The 22,795-nt window shown below is 40.4% G+C and overlaps 4 protein-coding genes across 6 annotated transcripts; 3 read left to right on the forward strand and 1 right to left on the reverse strand.

The window, feature by feature from the left end:
• The first annotated feature begins 4,220 nt into the window (after nucleotides 1-4,220).
• tlx1 (T cell leukemia homeobox 1) lies at nucleotides 4,221-7,729 on the forward strand. Its single transcript, XM_084709794.1, has 3 exons — nucleotides 4,221-5,052; nucleotides 5,611-5,848; nucleotides 7,019-7,729. The coding sequence occupies exons 1-3, from the start codon at nucleotides 4,608-4,610 to the stop codon at nucleotides 7,227-7,229; spliced, it is 894 nt and encodes a 297-aa protein (XP_084565920.1). The 5' UTR covers nucleotides 4,221-4,607; the 3' UTR covers nucleotides 7,230-7,729.
• A 2,035-nt stretch (nucleotides 7,730-9,764) lies between these two features.
• On the forward strand, nucleotides 9,765-10,914 carry sdhaf4 (succinate dehydrogenase complex assembly factor 4). 2 transcript variants are annotated; one of them, XM_084709942.1, is made up of 3 exons: nucleotides 9,765-9,943; nucleotides 10,176-10,292; nucleotides 10,523-10,914. In XM_084709942.1, the coding sequence occupies exons 1-3, from the start codon at nucleotides 9,865-9,867 to the stop codon at nucleotides 10,630-10,632; spliced, it is 306 nt and encodes a 101-aa protein (XP_084566068.1). In that variant the 5' UTR covers nucleotides 9,765-9,864; the 3' UTR covers nucleotides 10,633-10,914. The 2 variants fall into 2 exon arrangements, with proteins under 2 accessions (XP_084566068.1, XP_084566069.1); XM_084709943.1 differs by having other exon boundaries at nucleotides 10,179-10,292.
• A 104-nt stretch (nucleotides 10,915-11,018) lies between these two features.
• Nucleotides 11,019-18,434, forward strand: cep68 (centrosomal protein 68). 2 transcript variants are annotated; one of them, XM_084709939.1, is made up of 8 exons: nucleotides 11,019-11,448; nucleotides 13,602-13,963; nucleotides 14,214-15,525; nucleotides 15,677-15,864; nucleotides 15,992-16,114; nucleotides 16,240-16,336; nucleotides 17,171-17,336; nucleotides 17,553-18,434. In XM_084709939.1, exons 2-8 carry the CDS (start codon nucleotides 13,694-13,696, stop codon nucleotides 17,563-17,565), a joined length of 2,169 nt encoding a protein of 722 aa, XP_084566065.1. In that variant the 5' UTR covers nucleotides 11,019-11,448; nucleotides 13,602-13,693; the 3' UTR covers nucleotides 17,566-18,434. The 2 variants fall into 2 exon arrangements, with proteins under 2 accessions (XP_084566065.1, XP_084566066.1); XM_084709940.1 differs by having other exon boundaries at nucleotides 13,707-13,963.
• A 2,089-nt stretch (nucleotides 18,435-20,523) lies between these two features.
• On the reverse strand, nucleotides 20,524-22,386 carry LOC146268131 (uncharacterized). Its single transcript, XM_084709941.1, has 6 exons — nucleotides 22,067-22,386; nucleotides 21,624-21,694; nucleotides 21,363-21,539; nucleotides 21,235-21,278; nucleotides 21,099-21,164; nucleotides 20,524-21,009 (listed from the first exon to the last, which is right to left on the reverse strand). The coding sequence occupies exons 1-6, from the start codon at nucleotides 22,318-22,320 to the stop codon at nucleotides 20,953-20,955; spliced, it is 669 nt and encodes a 222-aa protein (XP_084566067.1). The 5' UTR covers nucleotides 22,321-22,386; the 3' UTR covers nucleotides 20,524-20,952.
• Nucleotides 22,387-22,795: the final 409 nt, after the last annotated feature.

The following is a 22,795-nucleotide window of genomic DNA, read 5'->3' on the forward strand; positions in this document are numbered from 1 at the left end:
ATATATATTTTTTAATGATAGATACCAAAGACTGACAGAGATTTCTGAGTCCAAATTCACACAGACATACAGCCTTCATCCGCTGTCCTCTGTCAAAATGCAGGATATGAATAGAGGCTTTTCAAGTGGCATCGTCCCCCATAAAATGAGATCTCTGAGTTCTTTCTTCCGTTCTAAGCTTCCAGGCCAAACATTTTCGGTTGGATCCCTGTTTTTTACCCTCTCCTCTTAAGTCACTCCTCCCACCCACACCATAAATTCTGCTCCAGGGGTTAACCACACTGAACCTAAGGGAAAGGGGGCCTTATATGGAAACGACAAGGGGTCAGAGGATCTTTTGGTTGGCTAGTGTAGACGTTTCAAAGAATAGATTTGGTTCTGAATCCAAGTAGGGATCTTCCTCCGGGGTTTATGTCTCCATATAGGCTTTCTCCAACAGTCTTTGGGTGTTTGTCTCACTTTCTTTTTTTCTCTCAGTCTGTCTCTGACTGTTTCCAATCCATCACTTGAAAATGGGCTTTTCTGGAAGTAGCTGACGTTCGGATGATAAGCATGCTGATAGAGACCTGTCACTCAAGCAAGTGGAAAGGACACAGCTAACCATATATTCAGCAAAACTGGGAAAGTATGGTATCAAAGCAACTCTGTTTTCCATTCCTGAAAGTGGGGTCTAGAAGAAAATAAGCAAAGTAAAGGAATTTGTTCAATCTCCCCCAGAGGTTACTGTTATTTTGTACGTGTGTGTGTATGTGTGTGTGTGTGTGTGTGTGTGTGTGTGTGTGTGTGTTGTGTGTTGACAGACCACATGAGGTTATTGTATCTGTCAGCACCTTTGTGTGGCTACACATATGGCCTGGATTGTATGCAAGTCTTCTCCTCCCAAATGTACTCACAACTCAATTGTATGAATGATTAATCCTACATTTTAAAGTTTAAAACACACAGTACGTAGTATCACATTTAGCAACATACCCAAAAATGCCCACTAATTCAGTGAGATTCCAATCTGAGAATAGATGCTTTGTTTCAGGACAACAAAAAATACAAAATAAACGGATTTCTTGACATTGTACAACTTACACACAGATCATGCATGTATGCGTGCGTGTGTGTGTGTGTGTGTGTGCATGTGTATGTGTGACAGATGTACTGCGGATGATTCTTGCAGTCACCCTGGGAGTTTTTCTCTGCTCTTGTTTGAGGCTTTAGAACTGTGTTTAAGACAAAATATTGTGTCTTTGCTGCCTCTCATTACTCACTAATGTGGCACGAAAGCAAGTTGAACTCTGAAGAATCATTTTGCCTTGGGCGGTGTGAACCAAAACAAACCTGCATATTCCCCCATGTTTTTCCCATGTGTGCATCCTACGAGTTTCTAATGTTTTCATTTAGAGACCTTTATACTGTGTGTGTGTGTGTGTGTGTGTGTGAGTGTGTGTGTGTGTGTGTGTGTGTGTGTGTGTGTGTGTGTGTGTGTGTGTGTGTGTGTGTGTGCGTGCGTGCGTGTGTGTATGTGTGTGTGTGTGTGGTGTGTGTGTGTGTGTGTGTGTACATGTGTGTATGTTTGTTTCTGTGATCTCAGGAAGAAGTACAGGGGCTGTGGGTCCAGCGTGTTAGATCCCTCTGTGGCGTCTGTTTCCCTGTGTTACTAAACAAACAGGATAATGACTCACTTACCTCAGTGATGAATGTTTTTTTCAGACCTAAGATAGTCTCAGCTACTTGATGGATATAAAAATGACTGTAATTATATTAATAATGCAACTGTGTTCCTCTGACAAACATTTCTTATGAGTAAACTGTAAAATAACTTTGCCAAAATAACTTAATCTTGTTCAATATGCTTAAAAATTTTAGGCTTAACATTCAAGAATTGAATAGCAGTAGGTAGGCCTTTGTCAAATTGTTATTATTTTCGTAGATTTCAATAGGTATTCCAATGGATAATGCCACTCTTAATATTCAGGCATATGTGAACATGAAGGTACTGTTGGCAATGACAGATATTTGGCTGTATTCCTTAGTAAAAAAAAAAAAAGATTTTACGGTTATCATGTCTGTTGATCGAACTTGCCTTTTGTGTTATCGGGCTCGTGGTTTTAGAATGTGTCACCGCAATTTGATTTTTATTGAGACAATTAATTTGAGTCGGAGTAATGCCAACAGTTGACAGTACTGTCCGTTTTATTTTTCAATAAGGGACGCCTTATTTATCATCGATTATGTATCCCCATTCCCCTCTCCTTCAAAGAGCTTGTGGTTTTTCCCAGGTCATCACTGTAAATGAGAATGTGTTCTTTATGATTTGGCCTGCTTAAATAAACGTTAAAAATCTAGAATTAATTGGGCAATCTCTCCCACTGTCTTCTCGAAATGTGTCCTCCAGAGGAGCTGATGGAGTTGGCGCCAGACAGGCAGAAGTCAAAGGTTAAGGACTGCACAGGTAGACCTTGAAATACAATATATAGCCTCTACTGGGAGAACAAAACGCAAGTCACCACTGTATAAGTCCATAGACATAGAAACCGATTTGACATGAACGGTCGTCCGGGCCTTTAGATAACTTCACACAAAAAGCTTAATAACACATACTGTTGATATTACAGTAGGCCTATTTATTGACACATGGTACCCTAAAATATAGGGTAGTTGAAGTTAGCTGCGCTTGTCAGGGTGAGAAATCAATAAACGTCTTAATGAGGGGATGATGTTGGTGAAACCCCTTAAGGACAACCATGCCGCTATAGGATATGGCTGCTCGATAATGGAGTTTGAAGAGATGCTGCTGCCAGTTTTAAACAGGGTCAGAGTAGCCTAAATCTTCTCTCATTTACAGACATCCTAAATGACCAAACAGTAGCGTTACACAAATCAATCACAGCAGATTGCCAATAAATGCAACAGTCGTATTTTTTGTTGGTTGGCTCCTCAAAGTGCAGAATCTAAAAAGCAGACTAGGAAGACCAAGATGTTCTGCGGTTTGGGCGACTTTGTCACTATAACTTCACACACAGAGGGTTAGAGTTATATATTGCACAAGTATTACCTTATTTAAATCATTAAGGCTTACTCTGCAGGAATAGTAAAGTTTGTTATTAGTCAAAATTTGGGCGAGGTATAGCCTACTTTAAGGTGTGAACCGTCTGCATTAAACTTTAATGTCGGTCAATTGGCCAGCGAGAATCGGCATATCAAATATTAATACCTTAATGCTCTCGGCTAAATAATCACGTCCCCAAAGGTTTCTTGAGGAGAGATAATCAATGACCCAGATGGTATAATTTTTCATTTAATTGTTTTGGAGTTTGTGTTTTGCCTGTTGAAATTCATATGGTAAACATTAATTTTCTAGGCAAGCCTTTTTAATAGCCTGTTGCAAATTGTACACCCACATCTGATTATTCAAAGCATAGGCTAATTGGATTATAAATTCAATTTATCTCTAGAATAGTATACAATTGCCTGTAGCCTACAATAAGACAAATACAAACCCATTGATCAAAAAGAAAATCCATTAAAAACCACCTAAAGTGACTAAAGTCCAGAATTATACTGGGTTTAACGCATGCCATTTGAAAATATTTCAATCCGAATTAAATGAAGTTCTTAAAGTGGATTTTGCCATAACAAATGAAGACTAATTGCGTATAAATTGCCTGTTAATGGAAAGGCAATTTAAAAACTTGGAATCATTGACACAAAATATGAATCGGCTACATTAAGCGTTTGGTTATTGGAATTTAGTCTGTTGGTAAAGAAAATCAATCTCACTTTTTGCACTATAGGTCTAATCTTTATTGACCTTATTATCATTAAGAATTTAAAGTAACCTAGGCTATTATCAAAAATTCGGTGGTCAATATAACAACGTATGACCCAAGACCAAAACTTATAACAACAAATAAATTTGCGCTATGGGCTATTGGCTATGGTTTTCTTTTGTCAGAGCGAATTTGTTGTTCCATGCGAACCCCCTCACCATTGCGAACGTAAGAGTCTTTCCCTCGAGCAATTGTGCAAATATCGAATCCTTCAGAATCCCAATATAGAACAGTTTTTTTTGCTTTAAACTCAAAATTGAAGGCTTGATAATGCTGTGTTGTTACAGGATGGCACACTTGACTGACACAAGCTTTCAATTATGACACTTTCGAACAAATCCTTAACGCGTCCACAGCGTAATTTTAAAAAATACAACACCCCCTCCGAGTGTGGTGTGAGACGTCAGGAGCCAAACCCAAGCGCTTTTACTTAAAGTGGCATGGGTTTGCGGTGAAGTGTTTAGCCAATTGAGTCTCGAGGCCTTAAAATTGGAGCTTAATCTCGGGCTGCCTATTTGGCACTTTGATTGATGTCTACGCGCACCAGCCGGCGAGGGCTATCTGCTCTCCCAGCCAAAAAGGGAAGAAGAAAAAACTAACTCACAGCAGCACTCAATTCACATACGCTCGTTCTCTCACACGCACAAACATACATACTGTACACTCGCACACATGCACCCACACTGATTAGATAACGACTGGAGAGCAAACAGACGAGGTTTTAAAGCTCAACAATAAGGCGCGGCGTGGAGCACCTCTGAACCTCGCAGGGGGCTCAGGGAGGCCATGGATCATATAGGAGCGCATCTCCAGCACACGCACGTGGAACCCATCAGCTTTGGGATCGACCAAATCCTCAACAATGTGGACCAGAGCTGCATGCTCGGGGCGAGAATGCTCGAGCTGGACTACGGACACAGCTGCATTGGTAGCACTGGCTACAACAACATGACTAGCAATTTTGCATGCAATAACTCCGGATATAATGGCAATGCGTGTGGGGTGACATCTAATAGCGGCTCCTATAACATGAACATGGGAATGAACGTAAATGGTAATAACGTCAACGCGGCAGGAGTCATCCGTGTGCCAGCGCACCGGCCGTTGGGGAACGGCCTCTCGTCCATCCCAAGTGGCATGCCCACAGTGTCAGGCGCCATGAACAACCTGACAGGACTGACGTTCCCATGGATGGAGAGCAACAGAAGATACACCAAAGACAGGTTCACAGGTTCGTGCATGTATCTTTGTGGTGATTGTTGGGAAAATGGGAGTCCGATAGTTATTTGGACGTGGCCTATGGAAGAAAGAAGGGGATAATTGTGTAGCCTATACGTCTTCAAAGGTCTATCATTATTTCCATAGCTATAGCACATTACAGAGAAGAGTTTAAACGTAGCCTAACTGCAGGAAGACGTTTGGAATTGTATTATAAATTGATCGTCAAGGTCTTTAGCCTTAATCCTGATCATTAAGGAAATATGCAACGTCTCATTTGTGTAATTTATTGTAATTGTATCATACATGGCCACAATGTTTAGTTGTACGACTTTATAGCCCTTTGTTCTAATAGGTCTAAATATTGTTTCTGCATGACTGCATTGCGTATACGCAATTTACATTATTTCTATGAGATAGTTGCCATGAATACCGTTTCTTTCGCATTGCTGTCGTAGGGAAACTTCCCTTTCTGCCTTTTCATTCTTTGAACTTGCTGCGCTGCTCTGTAGCTGATCTATCGTTGATTTGTGCCGCTTGCTTTTGCCCGTGTCGATTCTTCCCTTTTCAGTGGCGCTTTCACCCCTCACTGTAACACGCCGTGTAGGTCACCCTTACCAGAACCGGACACCCCCGAAGAAAAAAAAGCCACGGACATCGTTTACACGTCTGCAGATCTGCGAGCTGGAGAAGCGCTTTCATCGACAGAAATACCTGGCGTCCGCAGAACGGGCGGCTCTTGCCAAGTCCCTCAAGATGACAGACGCGCAAGTCAAAACATGGTTCCAGAACAGAAGAACGAAATGGAGGTAAAAAAATAATAATATGAATACAGATGATTTACAAACAGTTTAGTAGAAACATTCTCAAGTACAGAATTGTACATGTATTAAAGCCAACGTATGCATTATTAATGTTGTCACATAGGGTCATAGCTTTGTGATTTACATAGGCCTAACTTAATGTCTGTAACCAAACGAACGTTATGGCCTAAGTTTATGTATTCTGAAATTTTGTTATTTATCAAGTCAAGATTGTCATCAATGGTTTTCAACTAGACTATACTCAAATCAACCAAATGTAGACACCCTGAGCATTTCTTTGTGAAAACTAGTCTTTAACGAAACCTTGGCCTTCAATATCTTCTTAGAGGCCTGATGAAATCCATGTCAAATCAGATGGAATGTTGGGGCAGTCAAACTGCTGAAAAGTTTGGGCCAGCTAAAAAGTTTCGTCGAAGCTATTGCCTACTTACATTATTTACTTAGAAATTGGCTTAATATAAGATAGCCTAAGATAGAATATAGATCACGTTGAGTCAAACCTATGGATGTTACCTTGAATAACCAATTCACCGATCCAAAGAACCATCTTCATCAAAACAGACCTTAATTTTCCAAAGAATGACAGAGCGAAAATCTGTTCTTTAAATTAAATCATCTTTAATCTTGAACCTGTAGTCCTGAAAAGCCTTTAATTGTGGCAGTGTACGTTTATGATAGCCTAAACGGACATAGCCTATTGATTAGTGGGCTTCTAATACTTACTTTAACAGGGTAGGCTAGGCCAAGTTTAATAGCATAGCCTAAGCCTACATGATACATTAGGCCTATGGCAATTTGATAGCAAACATATAGGACACATCTTTCCCAGCTCAAAGTTAAGAAGTAGCCTACAATATATTAAGCCCACGGTAAATATAATGTCATTTGTCACTCGTTTTAATAATCAATTGATGCTGGGGAACAACAAGATTCGGAATTTGTGCATGAACGCTCCATCCCATAGGCTATAGTTTTATTTAGCATATACCATTTTATGGCCCTCGTGCGTGGTCACTGTTTTCATGAATGACATTAGAGAATTATTTCGCACAGAAATTAATGTAGGCGATTTAACAATGACTTGTGCATGACGCAATGCTGGGTTGAATTTCCAACTGACGCCTCTTTGTCTCTGTGGTGTCTCCGGTGTTCAAGGAGGCAGACGGCAGAGGAGAGGGAAGCGGAGAGACAACAGGCTAACCGGATTCTCATGCAACTACAACAGGAGGCCTTTCAGAAAACTATAAACCAGCCAGTGAACCCAGACCCTCTCTGTCTCCACAACAGTTCACTTTTTGCGCTTCAGAATCTCCAGCCGTGGACTGAGAACACTGCAAAAATGAGTAGTGTTTCTACCTGCGAGTAGACGGGAAAACGACTTCCTTTATTATTGAAGTCATCGATAAATGTAAAATAATTCAGGACCACAGACACTTAAAAAGTATAGGCCTTTTGTGACTGACAAAGACCAGCATGACAGGAGTTATATAAATTGGCACATAAATTGTCTCGATAAAACACTCATGTCAGTGACCGTAAAATACAGGTCTTCTTTGTAACGAGTCATTTTTTTAAACAAACATCCTATAGGATCGAGTAGTCATTTGTCAGTGCAGTTTGTTTCTTTTTTTGTGCTTTTTTTTGCTTTAAACCATAGGCTATCACCAATTTTGTAATCATTAGTTTTTTTTTTGTTTTAATTGGTCTTGAAAAGAGCACTGATCACTTCAGTTAGCACCTTTGAAACAACATTCTGCTTGTTATTCATTAAAGGCTAATGATTACAGTTTTTGGGAAGGTGCTTGAGACATCAGTGTAATTTCACATTAGGCTGACTTCGATGTCTCTGTACATTTTTGGTAAAATATCAAGGTAATATATTAAAATATATATAAAATGTAGCCTATATGCATTTTACTGACTTCACATTCTAGTGATAGAGCCAGAGCCAGAATATTTTACTATGGATTTGGAGATGGTAAGTGAGAGCACATTGGTGAATAATGTGTTAATACATGATAGTATACTAGACCCAATTGGGATTATTGATATCTCTGAATATATTTTTATTGTTTTGCAAACTGTAAGTGTCCAAAGCTTGACAAAATTAAGTGATTAATTTCCTGTAGTTTCAAATACCAGCTGAAATGTTTGTTTCATTAATTTGTAGACCTACAAAGATTTACCTTCACTTTTTTATTACAGTATGTCCAGCCCTTTCATATCCCCTTAAATACCTCTAAACAATCAACTTAAAAAGAGGTGTTCAACATATTGTTTGCAGCAGTGGGATACACTGGCGTAGGGCTACATTGTGTTTATGGGGTTCTCCCTTAGCGGAACAGATACCATCCAAATGCTATCTGCTTAGTATTATTCAATACTAGACTACCAGAATAATAAGTGTCTTGAGAAATGACGGACATTTGTGGTTGTATGATAAATGAGTTCTTCCTTGAATTATGAAAAGATTCAGTTGAATGTTTGGGTTGTGATAGTTTGAGCTACATGCAATTGTAGTGAGTATGTGTGTAATGCTGATTGCACACAGCTGTACAGTGTGTGTGAGCTAGTCCAGTGCCTCTTTCTCCCCAAAAAGGAATGCAAAGGGTAGAATTTCATCATCCACTCTGAAATTTCAGCACTGTGTCACATTGCTGGCTTTCCCAAATCTCCTGAAATTCCTTTGCAGAGCAGAGAAAAGAGGTCCAAGTGGCTTTAAGTGCAGCAGAGTGCAGCAGAGTGCACAAACACACCAACCTTTGCAATGTAAAACTCTGTGAATTCAACTAGTCCACCAGAAATATGTCATTATCATAGTTTTCTTCATTATCAGTATTTACAGTTATTTATAGTAATAATATTTACAGTTTTCTAAACACATTTAGTTTAATTAAGAATTCTATCAGCACAAGAAACAATATCAAGACATGTTTTGTTCAATCAAACAAGTCATGTATTAAGTTTGCGTAATCTACAAAATTTAGTTTGACCTTTAAACAAATGTTTCTCAAATAAAGCTATCCATCAGAGAACTTTTAGCTACAGTTTGTTTGCATCTGTTTGAGTTTTGCAATTTGGCTATGTTTTATTTCTATAATACAGAAAACAATAAATACTGGCCTACTGGTCAACTATATGGGAAGGTCCTAAAAAATATTTTATTGGGAATCATGTGCTCATTGTGAGAAACAAGTTATGGGATAGATACTAATGAATAGTTATTATTAACAGTCATTAAAACAAATGTGTTTTGCACTAAACCCTCTACTCCTGTGTCTACGCTATAACTTCATGCATTTATTCAACAGAGTAACCGAGTTTGAGCATTTATTAATTGAAAGCATCACTTAAATTTCATCCTGATTTACATTATACCAAATTGTGTAATGCCATTTTTTTTTTAATCCTCAAGCTTAATTCTTTACTTATCATTTGGGATCGTTATGTGTTTCAAGATATTGAGTCAGTAGTACAAAAAAAACATACAAATGTTGTCTGTTATTGTATAATGAAGTAAATGGTTTAGCATTTCCATATAGTTTATTGCAAAAGTATTGTTTGTATCCTATTTATACATATATGGAAGTGTGGGCCTGTGTGTGCAAATTTGTATTAAACAATTCCTGATTTGTAGGAGTGTTTCCTCTGAGCAGTTTAATAATTTAGCTGTAAAATGTCGCTTTTTACCTAGAGACATATTAATTCCATGATCTGATGAACACACATTTGTATTTAGTGGTGAGGATAAAAATAACAAGAATTCTGCTTATTGAGTTTAACACACCTTCTAAAAAACTTCTAGCTTGTGCTATAGCCATCCCTGGTGGCCTTTGTGAGTATTACATCTGATTACATTTTTGTCGCAGGGTCTGACGCTCATTGCGTCATTATTGTTTGCCAAAACACAAGAACATTGTGTAACTGACTGTCTGAACACCCTTTTAACTAGGAGCATAGTGTATACGACAGATATTGTACCTCAATAAATTGTGCACAACATGTCTCTTCTACGCGTATGTGCTTCTAAATCAAAACATATTTTGACGAAGGGATTACTCGTGGAATCTTCTGTTACAGGTAAGATATAGAAATGAGTTCATGCTACTTCTCTGACTGACACATAACAGTAACCCCCGTTAGCTGCATACATCATATTATTAGCTTGATATGTACTCAAACTACGTTGGTTTTTATCATTCTCTTATCAACGCCAACATTTTTCACTGTCAATCTCGGTTCATGAATTCCCTGACATGACTGATGATGGGGTTTATGCTGTGGATAGAATGCTAAAAATGCTGCTTTGTAGTAGGATGTTCGCGGACTGTCAGTGGAGCAGCCAAGGACAAAGAACCGCTGCGGAAGGCCAAAACTCCGCAGGGTCGCTTCGACTTAAATGAAGAGAAAAGCAAGGATGTCCTCGAAAGTACGAATTTAGACGATTGATCACGCCACAGAATGATGCCACAATCAGAGTAGTAGCTTATTCAATGAGATGTCTGTGAAGTTGAACATGAAAAAGTTAGATGAAGTAAAAGGGAACAGAATTAATGGCCCATCTTCTAATGATTACCAATACTTCACTAACCATGTTTATATATATATAACAATGTTAACAAAGTAATCAAATTGTTGCATCCATTTGGATCTTTCCAGAATTCCAAGATGATGTCCACCCTGACACTAAGGAGAAAGGGGGCCCCAGAGGCCCTGAGCCCACACGGTACGGAGACTGGGAGAGGAGGGGACGCTGCATCGACTTCTAACATGCGGCGTGAAGAAGAATTGGTGCACCTAACTCAGTGAAACTGTAACGCAACATACTATTTCCTCGTGAAAGAAACTAATGCATACCTTCATGTGCACTGTGTATGCAGCACAGTCACCACTGCTTCCATTCATGATTGTGATGTATACTGTTATTTGCACAGTTAAAATTACACTTTTTTTTCAAATTATGAAGCATGGTAACTGGACGCCTGTAATGTAATGTTATTCCTCTTGTACAAAAATCTGAGTGTGATGATGAATAAATCGTCTGGACAATAGTGTAGTGTAGGCTTTAAGTTCAAGAAAACCAATAATGCAATACGTTCCATGCAATGGAACATTACTTTCAGTATTTTATAACGTAAATTATAATTTGGAGTCATTTCAAGCACATTTGTAAATATATATAAATATATTTGAAAATATAAATGTGAGATAACAATGGTTGTGCCCTTGCCGAAGGCAAAGCACACCCAATAATGTTGCATAACGTTGACTGCAAATATGATAACCAATGAATCTTATATTTTCAAATGTAATTAATTGCAAAAGTAATAGAGTACTACGCACCGCATGATAATACTGACGTCTCAGTGCATCTCGTAGTTTGAGATTGTGAATCCTTTTTTGTCCACGAGGGGAGGCATATCAACCTTTTCCGTTTGTTCCGCCTGTTTACAATTGAACTATTTCCTCCTCGGCTGTATCTCAGGGTGCTGGTACACAATGAAAATGCAGACATTTGCAATGTTGCCACAAAATCGCATCTGTTGTACACATCCTGCTCAAACAACTCGTATGCGCTAAATGAGGTAAGCCTATGTAGTATCTTCGGAATCAATGCCTTTTTTTGTTGTCTTTCGCTGGGTTTCCTGATAGGTATTCACTATTGTTTTGGATATTTCAATCGGACCTGAATTGAACGTCAGCATTTTGTAGTGATAGTGTTCACATAAACCTATGTTTATTCGTAAACTGAGCATTAGACGTCTGCTACAACATTTACATATCTGACATATTTGTCATATTTGAGAGGTCACGCAGACTGCATTATAACACTAGCCCAAAATACCTACCAATAGCCTATAATTCAGCTAGATTGTTAAATATAGGCTCTAATATGTCTGGTGTAATCTATATATTGCCGATACAATATGGGTTTGCTGGGCTTATGCCCTTTAATATAAATAATGCATATGGTATGTATGGTTCGTAGGACAAAATTAGGATGTGGGTCTAATGTCAATAGACCAGTCCAAATAAGTTAGTTTTCAGCTTTGGTATGGTTAAGGGTACGTCACGCGCACATGCCAAAAGCAAAACCTAAGGCTGTATAATAGTCCTAAATAGAAGGACATATTTAGACCCTGAGCAGATACGAATAGGACAGCGTTCGTGTTTTGTTAAGACTGACAGACACCGGTCATTGCTGCAATGAGATGCTGAAGTACGGCAAGATCTGAGGACAAGATACTTATTCATTCTGAAGTATCACGCTATTATTTGCTATTGATAAAAAAAAAAAAAAACATGTTTATTGAGGATTTCGACACTATAAATAATATAATGTCAGTCATGTCAACTGACGTATGTCACATATAGTCCTTACTTTCAGTAGCTGTGTAAAGTGTAAATAATGGGAACATTTTAACCCTATTAAGGAAACTAATGGTTGGTTTACATTTGGCTTTGGTCTCATATGAAACAGCAATTAAATCAGCATATTGCTTGTATGAATGGTAACCAGCTATACACAGCATGGAATTTGTAAGACATACAGGGCCTCTCTGACTAAAAGTAGAGGGGCTCTGTGCTATTCACTAATGCTGTTAGCTGCTGTAAACCACTGCCTAACATTCAACTAGTCAGTCTTGTAGACTCCTAATGTCCTTATGTTGCTGTATGTGAAAGGCATGACACGGTAGTATCTGTCATGTTAATGTTACGTTTACATGTGAAACACTAAGGAATTCACATTGTCATAGGATGCTTTTAAATTAAGTATTTATTTATTTTACAGTAAATTGTATCTTTGAGATAGCTATAGTCCAATGAGGAGATTTACGCCTGGCCATTTGTTGTTAGAGCTCCAAATAAAACGGCTTCACTGCTAGGTTACTAGAGCAATTGTGTTATTGGACAACAATATCAGTGATTGACTCAGTTGCCCAGTTACTTTCTTTATCTGGCCAATGAGTAGGGGCAAACATATTGTTGCTAGGCTAGTAGTATCTACAACAGGAGGCAGTACTTTTGTACCACAGTAGATATATATGAGTTTGCCTACATTAGTATTGTCTGTTTTGAATAATAAAAATAAAGAAAATATTTTTCTTATTTTCCCCCAGCAAGGCTTCTACTATTATCCTTTGATCTAAAAGGTAACAAAGACAATCTGATCAGACAATCCGAGCCAGACCAATCATTCCAGTCTGTTCTTTGTTCTGTAGCAGCCATGCTTTGATTGACACCTCCCTCGCCGAGAGTTGTCTAATCTAAGGCCAGCCTCTTAAGGCGTTTGCCATGGAAACGAGACACACTCAAATCAGTGGGTATGCAGGAGAGTCTCAGAGTAACACACTGATGAGAGGGGCGTCTAGCTCTTTGTTTTTAGGTTTTAGCTTGACACTATCCTTTGTGTGTCTCGCCGTGGTCTGCATGGGTGTCACACTGGGATCCAACATAGCTGCTAGTCACAAATGGACAAAGGGATAGTTTTCCTACCCCTGGTCCAGCAAACATGGGCAAGCCTGAGCATGCAGTCTTAATGAGATCAGTGAGGCGAGGTAGGAGGAGTAAAAACATATCATTACACTCACGTGCACCCAGTGAGCGCACTGCGTCACAAAAACACCTGGTACTAGCAAAACATGACTTGTGAAGCACAGAATTGGGGTCTTTACATGGACTGGTGCAGTCTTTTATTTGTAGATTTTTTTTTGTTATTTCCACATGCCAATTTCAGAGGTTGACGTGTATACGAGTGGCATCATACCGCCCCGCCATGTAAGCATCGCCTTGGGAGTTGACAGGACCATCCCATAATCCTCTCGCCCAATGGACTTCACAGGCTGCAGTAGACGATGGAAGACTCAAATCCCGGAGTTCATTCGCAGTGGAACAGGGCAAACCTCCATCCAGAATTTTGAAAACAGGGACAGAGAAAGAACCCGGGACAAGGAAAGGGGAGGGGCCAGGAAAAGTGTTACTATGGCACCAACGTCCAGATATATGACTGACAGACGGCAGTATGTTATGAGAAGACCCCTGTCTGTCACAGAACACCAGACCTCCATTCTGAAGAAGTCACAAGAGCACTCAGATAAGGTTAGACAGCATCCAGAAGCACATGGAACCCAATTGAAATACAAGATAACTTTAACGGGCCAATTGCCATTACAGTATCACCAACTGCATGACTTAGTTATTCCATCCACCGTAGTTTTGTTTTGGATGGCTCTAGAAATAACACTACTCATATCTACAGTGTACATTCATGGTTGTGCTGTGAAAATTCATGTCTTTTAAATTACTGCTGAAGATAACATAAATCTTTTAATCATACCTCTTACCATAGGAAAAACAGAGGCAATGTAGCATCACTGAAGAACACAATGATAATCTTCATACAGAGACATATTTCCACGCTAAACGAGCTGAAGAGGAGATCCCAGGCCTTTCCTTAGACCGTTTTCATATGGATATGTCACCTATCTCGTCCTCTGGAGAACATCTGTCTACCCCACTGGATGTTGCTGACCAAAGGCGCTGGTATTCCCAAGAGGAGCCTGTCTTTGGCTCTCCTTGCCAGGGAAGCAGGCTCAGTCCACGCAGCCTATCTAGCCCTCCTTTGGAAGTCCGCCAATTTAGCTCACCCCTCAGCCCCAAATTGAACTCCACTCTTCTGTCTCCTCCATCATGCAGCCCATCCTTCCGCCCCTCTAGGTCCCGACAGATAGAGTTAAGGTTAGGAGGAGGAAGAGAGACACGGCTCAAAGCAGCGTCCTCCTTAGGTTACTCCAAAAGTTTCATCCCCCCTGCCCTTCACAATATGCCCCCTCATCAGGCTAACTACTGGGCGTGCGCCATCCCCACGTCCATGCCCCCATCCCCAGACAGAGGCTCCCCAGCCTGGGACCCGGACAAGGAGTACCAGGCCCTCCTTGACTACACCTACCCCCTTCGGCCAGGAAGGGTGGTCAGTAGCTGGGAGACCTCTGAGCTAGAGGGTGTCTCTCTACTCCAGAGAAACCCGGGCCTCCAAGACTCAGGAATAGAACTGGATGGACTCTGTAGCTCAACCAGCCTGTCAGCTATAGACTTTTCTTTAAGTGGCACCTTGGGAGTAGGTACTGTGTGGACCAGGGAGAAAGGAATGCCGGGCACAGATCAGAGGTTGTCCGAGCCCCGTGGACCCTCGCACTCCAAATTCTCAAATGGCATTCTGAGCAGTAGCCCCTACTCCTCTGCAGAAGGTTTATCTTTGGAGAGCCTCCACTGCAGTAAAGAAAGGACTGGGCTGAACCAAGCAGCTTGTAGCGGGGGTGGCCAATATAGGCAAACAGGTGTCCTTTCCACTTCCAGCGGATTCATCCGATCAACCAGTGTCCTACCCCGTCTGAGTGGTCTCAAAGGTGAAGCATGGGATGAGGAGTTTTGGCCTCTGCCAGAGCGTCTGGAAGAGCTCCAGGTTCTTTCACGGCAGGTCAGGGAGGTGACTGCACAGCTCAGCCAGCCTGTCACAGCCAGCTGGGAGTCCCTGGAGAGGGGGACAATGTCGTTTCACTCCTCCACAACGTTGCCTGACAAACAGGAGGATGAGGAACAGGGGAGAAAAATGGCCAGGGATAACAAAGACATGGAATGCTCTGAAGAACTTCGAAGGAAAGGTATGCCTCTTGAACATAAAATCTCTGATATTTAGTCTCTATTCAGTCCATATTTAAATGCATTGTTTAATTTAAAACAACATAATACACACTGTTAGCTCTGTATGCTTTTTGTACTTAACGTTGGTTAAAACATGTTCATATTTGACAGAGGTCCATGGGGATTCTCTGCAAGCTATCCAAGCCACTGCCTCCAGCTTAGATCATCCTGGCAAGGGAGTGAGGGCCAACTTGCGGGAGGTGGAGGCTGTGGTGGAGCAGCTTGTTGGACTGACCCTGCCTGAGCTCCAGAGTCAGGGGGAGAACCAGCAAGCCAATTCCCTCGTGAAGCACATCAAAGTGAGGCCATAAAGTCTCAGTTTTATACAGATAAAAAGGAGTTGGCCCCCCCTTATGTTCTACACAGATTCATTGTGAGTCAGTTAATAATATATTCATGAAGTAAGATGTTTGTTTTACCCACAAGACTTTCTGCACAAACCTGGAGGATCTCATCCAATGGTTGTATACGGTGGTGGAGAAAATGGAGGTTCTGGCTCCGCCCAGAGTTGACATTGACAGTGTCAAGTCATCACTTGCTGAATATAAGGTCAGAAATGAATCTCAAGCCTTGTGATTAGACAACTAACAATGTTACAACCTCTTCATGTTATACATTTCCCCCAATTTTCACCTTTCTACACTCAATGAATTTCCTTTGTTTGCCTTTTGTAGAGTTTTCAGAGAGATGTTAGTGCTCACCAGTCTTTGACCACCTCTGTGCTGCAGACTGGAGAACTTCTTCTCAACTGTATGACGTCCACCTCTCCAGGTTAGCTTTGCAACATCAAAGGCCTTGCCATGTTCCGAACACAGCACATTCCTAACTCAGAATAGGGCCAACAAACACACATGCAACACACGAGGTAACAAAGGAACTAGAGGACTAACTGTATGCATGATATCTCAAGAACTTAAATATTACAGATGGTCAAAATGTAACCACAATGAATCAAGCTGCCAACCAGTTGATCCAGCATTCTTGGAATTTTTAGGGAGTGGGAGGGTTACTCAGATAACAATGAACCACACAACGGTATTATTCTTGTTTCTATTTCCTTCTTCTCTTTACTTTCCTACTCCTTGCCCAGAGGAAAACATGTCACACTCAGACATCAGAAACTCTTGAAGGAGGCACCAAGTACTGATGGCTTCAAATTACAGTACATGTTTGATTAGGTATGAAAGGCTACATTGACCAAAGGCTAGCATGTCCTGTTAGCTTAGAGGGGCATGTGTATTTATTTTAGGTCTTGAGGACTGCTGGTTAGTTCAACAGCCAGCAACAATGTAATGTAGGTCTGAACTGGTTGGTCAGTGTAATTCTACACCCAGAATCCTCTAACAGAAACAGGAAACTCTGTGTGAGAGGAATGCTGCCATGCATGCATAACCAAGAACTGTAAAGAGGTTCTGTCATTTATTCTCAAACTCAACTTGTCACATGCTGTAGGCAAACAAGAAGTAACTTAGAAGAACAGTTTATATCCGATCAAACCAAATACAATCTGTCTACAACTATGTTCCTGTTGTCAATTTATTGAACACAACTCTGTTTCTCTCTCTCCTGATATATCTCTGTCTGCTGTTTCTATCCCTCCTCTAGTTTTGAAAGACACCCTCACTCTTATTGAGAGGCAGTCACAGGCACTGGAGATGCACACCGAGCATCTCTTCTCCTCTATCCTCTCAGCTATGGATAGCCTGACCCAGCCTGTCCAGTCCAGCCAGCCTGTCCAGTCCAGCCAGCCTGGGGATCCACAGCCTAGAGGGTGAGAGGGGGCCAGGGATCTAGGGAGGTGGGATGTCTTGGGTAAACTTTGTGTGAAAGTTTGAATGATTTGTACTGGTGATGTATGGCTGGAATGTATGTTATAAACACATCAGAGCCCCCCCCCCCCCCCAAACCTACACAGAATATTTTGTAAATGTGGGAGCGTTTATCATCATGGGTAGAAAGAATAAAGATTGTCCTATCTCCCTTTCAGCAATGAAGCTTAATGGAAAGTCGATTTGTGGATCAAGTTTTACAAAGACAATTTGTTTCAACTCAAGTTTTTTGGAAAACCAGAGTTATAAAATGTCTAAGCTGGTAGATTGTTGTTATTGACAGACAAAATTACCACTTGATTGCTTTTTCCATATGTGCTTTATAAACCTAGCAGATGCTAGTATTATTTTTGCCTTATGAGGTATGGTCAAGCATGTGATATTTTCAATTGACCTACACAGATAAGGGCCATATTTATTAATGTAATAAGAGCATAACGCATTGTGCTACAATTTTGTACACATATTTCAACTTTCTAACCCTTTTTGTATTACACTCAATGTTCTTTCTATATTTAAGTCGTCTAGGCATTGTGCCCCTGGACATGACCTGTTGACCATGTTCAAGATTTTTTAATGTCTGGTTATTCTACACTTGAGTGCCTTCTGGACTTACAGTCCAGATTTCACCTTTGCAGTGAATGTTCCTATCAAGTTTTACATTTACTTTATTCATCTAAAGTCACATCCAGTGATAGGACATAAAACTGTTCCCCATAAATTACTAAAAGTCAACACGAGCAATACATACAACACAACATTTTTCATGTGTATGTTTCTCTGTCACTAGTCTTTTCACTAGAATGTTACTACCTAAGATGCACTAATTTGAAGGCAGCTTTATTGGGATGGGCAGCTGCCCATCAGAGACACAGTTCTGGACAGTTCTAAGAATAGTATTTGCTGAATGTGTGTTACACTTTTTAAATTATACTAAAATGTTTTGTTTGTCACACAAACAGTGGTCAAGTTAAAAAAGCAAAACTGTTTGTCGCACTTGTACTCCTTTTAACATTCACACAATAAATTTGAAAACTGTTTTAATTGTATAAGACCATACTTATGAGGACAAAACATTACACTAATGTACCATCAGTGTGTATCTTAACCCTTGTGTTCTCCTCAGGTCATTCTGACCCATCAGTCATTGTGACCCACCGTCGTTTGCGACAACTTTACCGCATACAACAACAAAGTGAAGCATTTTCTTTTAACCGTTGGGCTGTCTCAGACCCCCCACATTGCGAAGGTGAAAAGAAAATTATTTTTATTTGCTTTTGTATTGGGTAAAATTGGGTAAACACAACAATGGTTCGTTATGAACCTTTTGGTCATGTGACTCGAAGGCAGCACAAGGGTTAAGTGAATGGCCTGAAGTTTTTATTAAATCCATCACCAATGACCAAAAATGGATTGTCTTTGTTGGCAGTCAATTTGTTTATGTTTACCAGGAGCAGATTTTTTATTATCTGTACTCTACCAAGCGAAAGTTTCCTCTGACCTGGGGGGCTATTGCACGAAACCAGGATAAGGGATTAAGTCGGGATATTCAAGTTATCCTGGATGAATTTAGCTTTGAGTTGGTTGCACGAAAGCAGGATGAATTAAACCCAGCCAAGTAACCATGGAGATTTATTCTTTGCAGCTAGCCTGCTCCCGAGCAGGCTAACAGCCAGGCTAAGATTAATTCTGGAGTCTCGTGTTAAATCAGCTGCCGCTCTGATCCGAAATAAAAGTTTTTAACAGGTATTCCGCTGTCGTCTGAATGTGTTCTTATGTATTTTTTATTAACATGCATTACTTGTCACTATTGCTGTCACAAGTTTGATTTTAAACCCTAGCCTACTATTGCAGTTTTTAGATGTTTAGAAATGGTTGACGAAGTTGCAACGGTGATTTCAATAGTCAGTGATGAGGGCAATAGGCTATATAAAGTCCTATTCACCTGTGTTTCTTCTTGCACCATGGCATGCCCATTTCTTAATGACGTGTTGGACGACGAAGCGCTGATATTGAGACGTGCTTTCAGACGTGAGAGGGTGTTTCGTGACAGATCTGACCCTTTGGCTTTTTCGGACGAGTACCTGCATGAAAGGTATAGGTTTTCTGGAGATGGGATCCGTTATTTGTGTAGACTGCTGGGTCCCAAAATTCAGCACCGCACAGGGCGAAGCCATGCTCTCACCATCCCACAGATGGTCTGTGTGGCACTGCGCTTTTTCGCAAGCGGCATGTTTTTATATGCCGTGGGAGATGCCGAAACCTTTAATAAAGGTACTATTTGCCGTACGGTCAGAAGTGTGTGTTTGGCACTGAAGTCCTTGGCACACATCTTCATCACCTTCCCTGGCCACAGAAGAATGTGTTACATCAAGGAGGATTTCCACAAGATTGCAGGTAACATGAATTATAGATTACAAAAACAGTCACCAAATACTCAGACTATTTTGTGTTACAGGTTTCCCTAATGTCATTGGTGCGCTGGACTGCACACATATCCATATTAAACGCCCCTCAGGGGCCCATGAGGGAGATTATGTCAATCGAAAATCCTTCCACAGTATCAATGTTCAGGTAAAAATTATGTAATTACTGTCAACTAGCCAAATATTCTGTGCATTAAATGTGTAATGAATAGGCAACATTGCATCGTTTCAGATGATCTGTGATGCTTCCTGCATGATCACCAATGTGGAGGCAAAGTGGCCTGGGTCTGTCCATGACTCCCGAGTTTTCAGGTCCAGTACCATTTCCCAGCGACTGTCACAAGGTATGCCACACACATTTCACTGAAACAATTGCGTCAAAGGTTTAACTTATGTGTAGTTGTAATGATTACATTTTGTATTCTCAGGTGAATTCTCTGGTGTTCTTCTGGGAGATAAGGGTTATGCCTGTGAGACATACCTTCTCACTCCACTAGCAGACCCTCAGACAGCAGCACAGCAAGGGTACAATCTTGCCCATGCAAGAACAAGGGGCCGAATTGAAATGGCATTTGGCCTTCTAAAGTCACGTTTTCAGTGTCTCCACCACCTGAGGGTCACCCCAGACAGGGCATGTGACATCACTGTAGCTTGCACTGTCCTACATAATGTTGCCTGTCTGAGGAGAGAAAGGGGTCCTGCACTGGCACCGGAGATTGAGTGGGACAACGCAGCAATCTTCCCAGATAACATAAATGGCAGGCTAGTCAGAGACCAATATATTAATTATTTTACATAAAAAACTTTATTTTCTTGTCCTTCTCAAGCAAGCTGGGGAGAGAGAGAGACAAAATAAATACATTGTTTTACCGATATGCAAAAGTGTGGATTGAAGTCATTTACTTCTTTTTCTAGTTTCTTTATCTCCAGATCCAGTTTCCTCAGTTTTTTGTTCTTGATTTGTACATCAAGGTCCAGATCCTGGAGACGCCTCTTATTTACAGCAATCTTTGCATCTGCCAGCTCGATTTGCTTTTTTAGATGCTGCGTGTATAGACATCTGACAGTTTGTGAAGTCTGTAAACCATTCATTGATTAGCACAGCAGGAATTGTGCATGATTTAGATTCCCTTTAGCCCATACGTACTATGTTGCCAGGCTGGCTGTCAAGCTGTACTGCGTCTGGATCCTGTTACAAATATATATTATGAGTGCTATATAACTGACTTCTCATCCATTAGGGGCTAAATATGCATTTCCATACGATTTACATGATACCTCAGGCCTTCTGGAATCCAGTGACACAGTCTCCTCATCATCCCATATGGCAGAAGTTCCTTCCCCCTGCCATATTGAATAGACTTTTTATTGACAGGATGTGCCAAGCCATGTGCTTTTAACGAATAATACTCACTGGATCTTCGCCTGGTGGCAGGAGTGTAACTGTGTCCCCGGACACTGCAAGGCAAAACAAGGTCAGACGGGCACATATGCCCGTATAAATGGGTAATTGTGTTTGATATGTAGTACTGGAAAATGTACCATGGATAAGGAGGGCAATTTCTGCAGGTGGAACACAGTCTGTAGCTGTCCCACCCTCAATCCCTTCCATCACTGGCCTTCCCTGATTTAAATTCAGCGCCAATTCCTCAGCTGGGGTGAAGCCTGGAGCTGGTGGCCCTCCCCCAGTGCCAGACAAATGAGCCTTCTTCTTAACTGCTAAAATCAGTTTAGATAAAATATGTGAGCAGGCATAGTGTAAGTAATTTCTACATACCATTTGCAAACTGTTAAGGCACTTACCAGACTGCAAAATGTTTTTATATTTAATCTTGACTTGTTGCCACGATCTTTTCTGTCCAGTCATGTTTGTTCTGTATGAACATTGATTGAAGAAAGATATTTAGAATTATACAAATCTTATAGAGATTTGTGCATATGGTTGTGAAACATATTCTCGCATGGTGTAAGGGTTTGAAATTAGGCCTAGTCTTTAGGGTAAATTTCCCGAGGAACATTAATTCCCTGCTCACTTTTGAGGGAAAGTAGGCTTAATAATAATACATTTTATTTATAGAGTGCTTTGCATGGTAGGCTACTCAAAGAGACGTTTCAGTAAAACCAGCACATAAACACAGATAGGCCTACAGCAATAAAACCAACACATAAAACAAGCATGTTAAAAACAATTAAAACAGAGTGTACAACTTTCCTAGTAAGTACATATTTTTAAATAGGCTACTTACGCATTCAGTCGGTCAGCGATTGTCTGCCAGGCTTGTTCTCGCTGTTTAATAACGGCTGCCGTATTCCCCTTTTTGCAAATAATATGCTTCAACTCCTCATACATTTCCATAATTAATTTCTGCTCAGTGGGTGAAAAATATGCTGCACGCGTCTTCTCCATTTCTGCATCAGTGAATTTGTGATCGATACCATGGTCTATTTCAGAAATCCGTGAAGGTGCACTTATCCCAACTATGTACACCTGGATTGACATAGCGCCACCTTCTCATCCTGGCTTGGCAAACGTGCAACCGATTCAGCCGCGATGAGTGGATCACACTAAGTCAAGCTGCGCTTTTTCAGTTATCCTGGATATCTTTATTCTACTTTTGTGCAATAGCCCCCTGGTTTGGTCTGAATCAACGACACTGGCTCTGGTCTGAATCGGTTTGTATATAAGAAATTGAAATAAATACATTTGGAATTATGAAATGCAAGTCCCCTGAATGAAATAAGTAATTTGAAAAACAATTTAGAAACAAAAACCTATTTACTTATTTAACTATACTGACTCATTGATATATTTATTTGTACATGTATTTATATAATTCAGGATTCTCATATATTTTAGTATCTATTTCATAGCCATATTCATTTAATAGGCCTACTTATTTAACATTGACTAAAATTACATTAACACTGTCAGGCAAGAGACTGCACCCATGGGGTTTGATGTTGCACTTGTGTTT

The sequence above is a fragment of the Hypomesus nipponensis genome, chromosome 11 (genome assembly GCF_054491055.1).
Source record: "Hypomesus nipponensis isolate SF chromosome 11, ASM5449105v1, whole genome shotgun sequence".
NCBI classification, from domain to species: Eukaryota; Metazoa; Chordata; class Actinopteri; order Osmeriformes; family Osmeridae; genus Hypomesus; species Hypomesus nipponensis.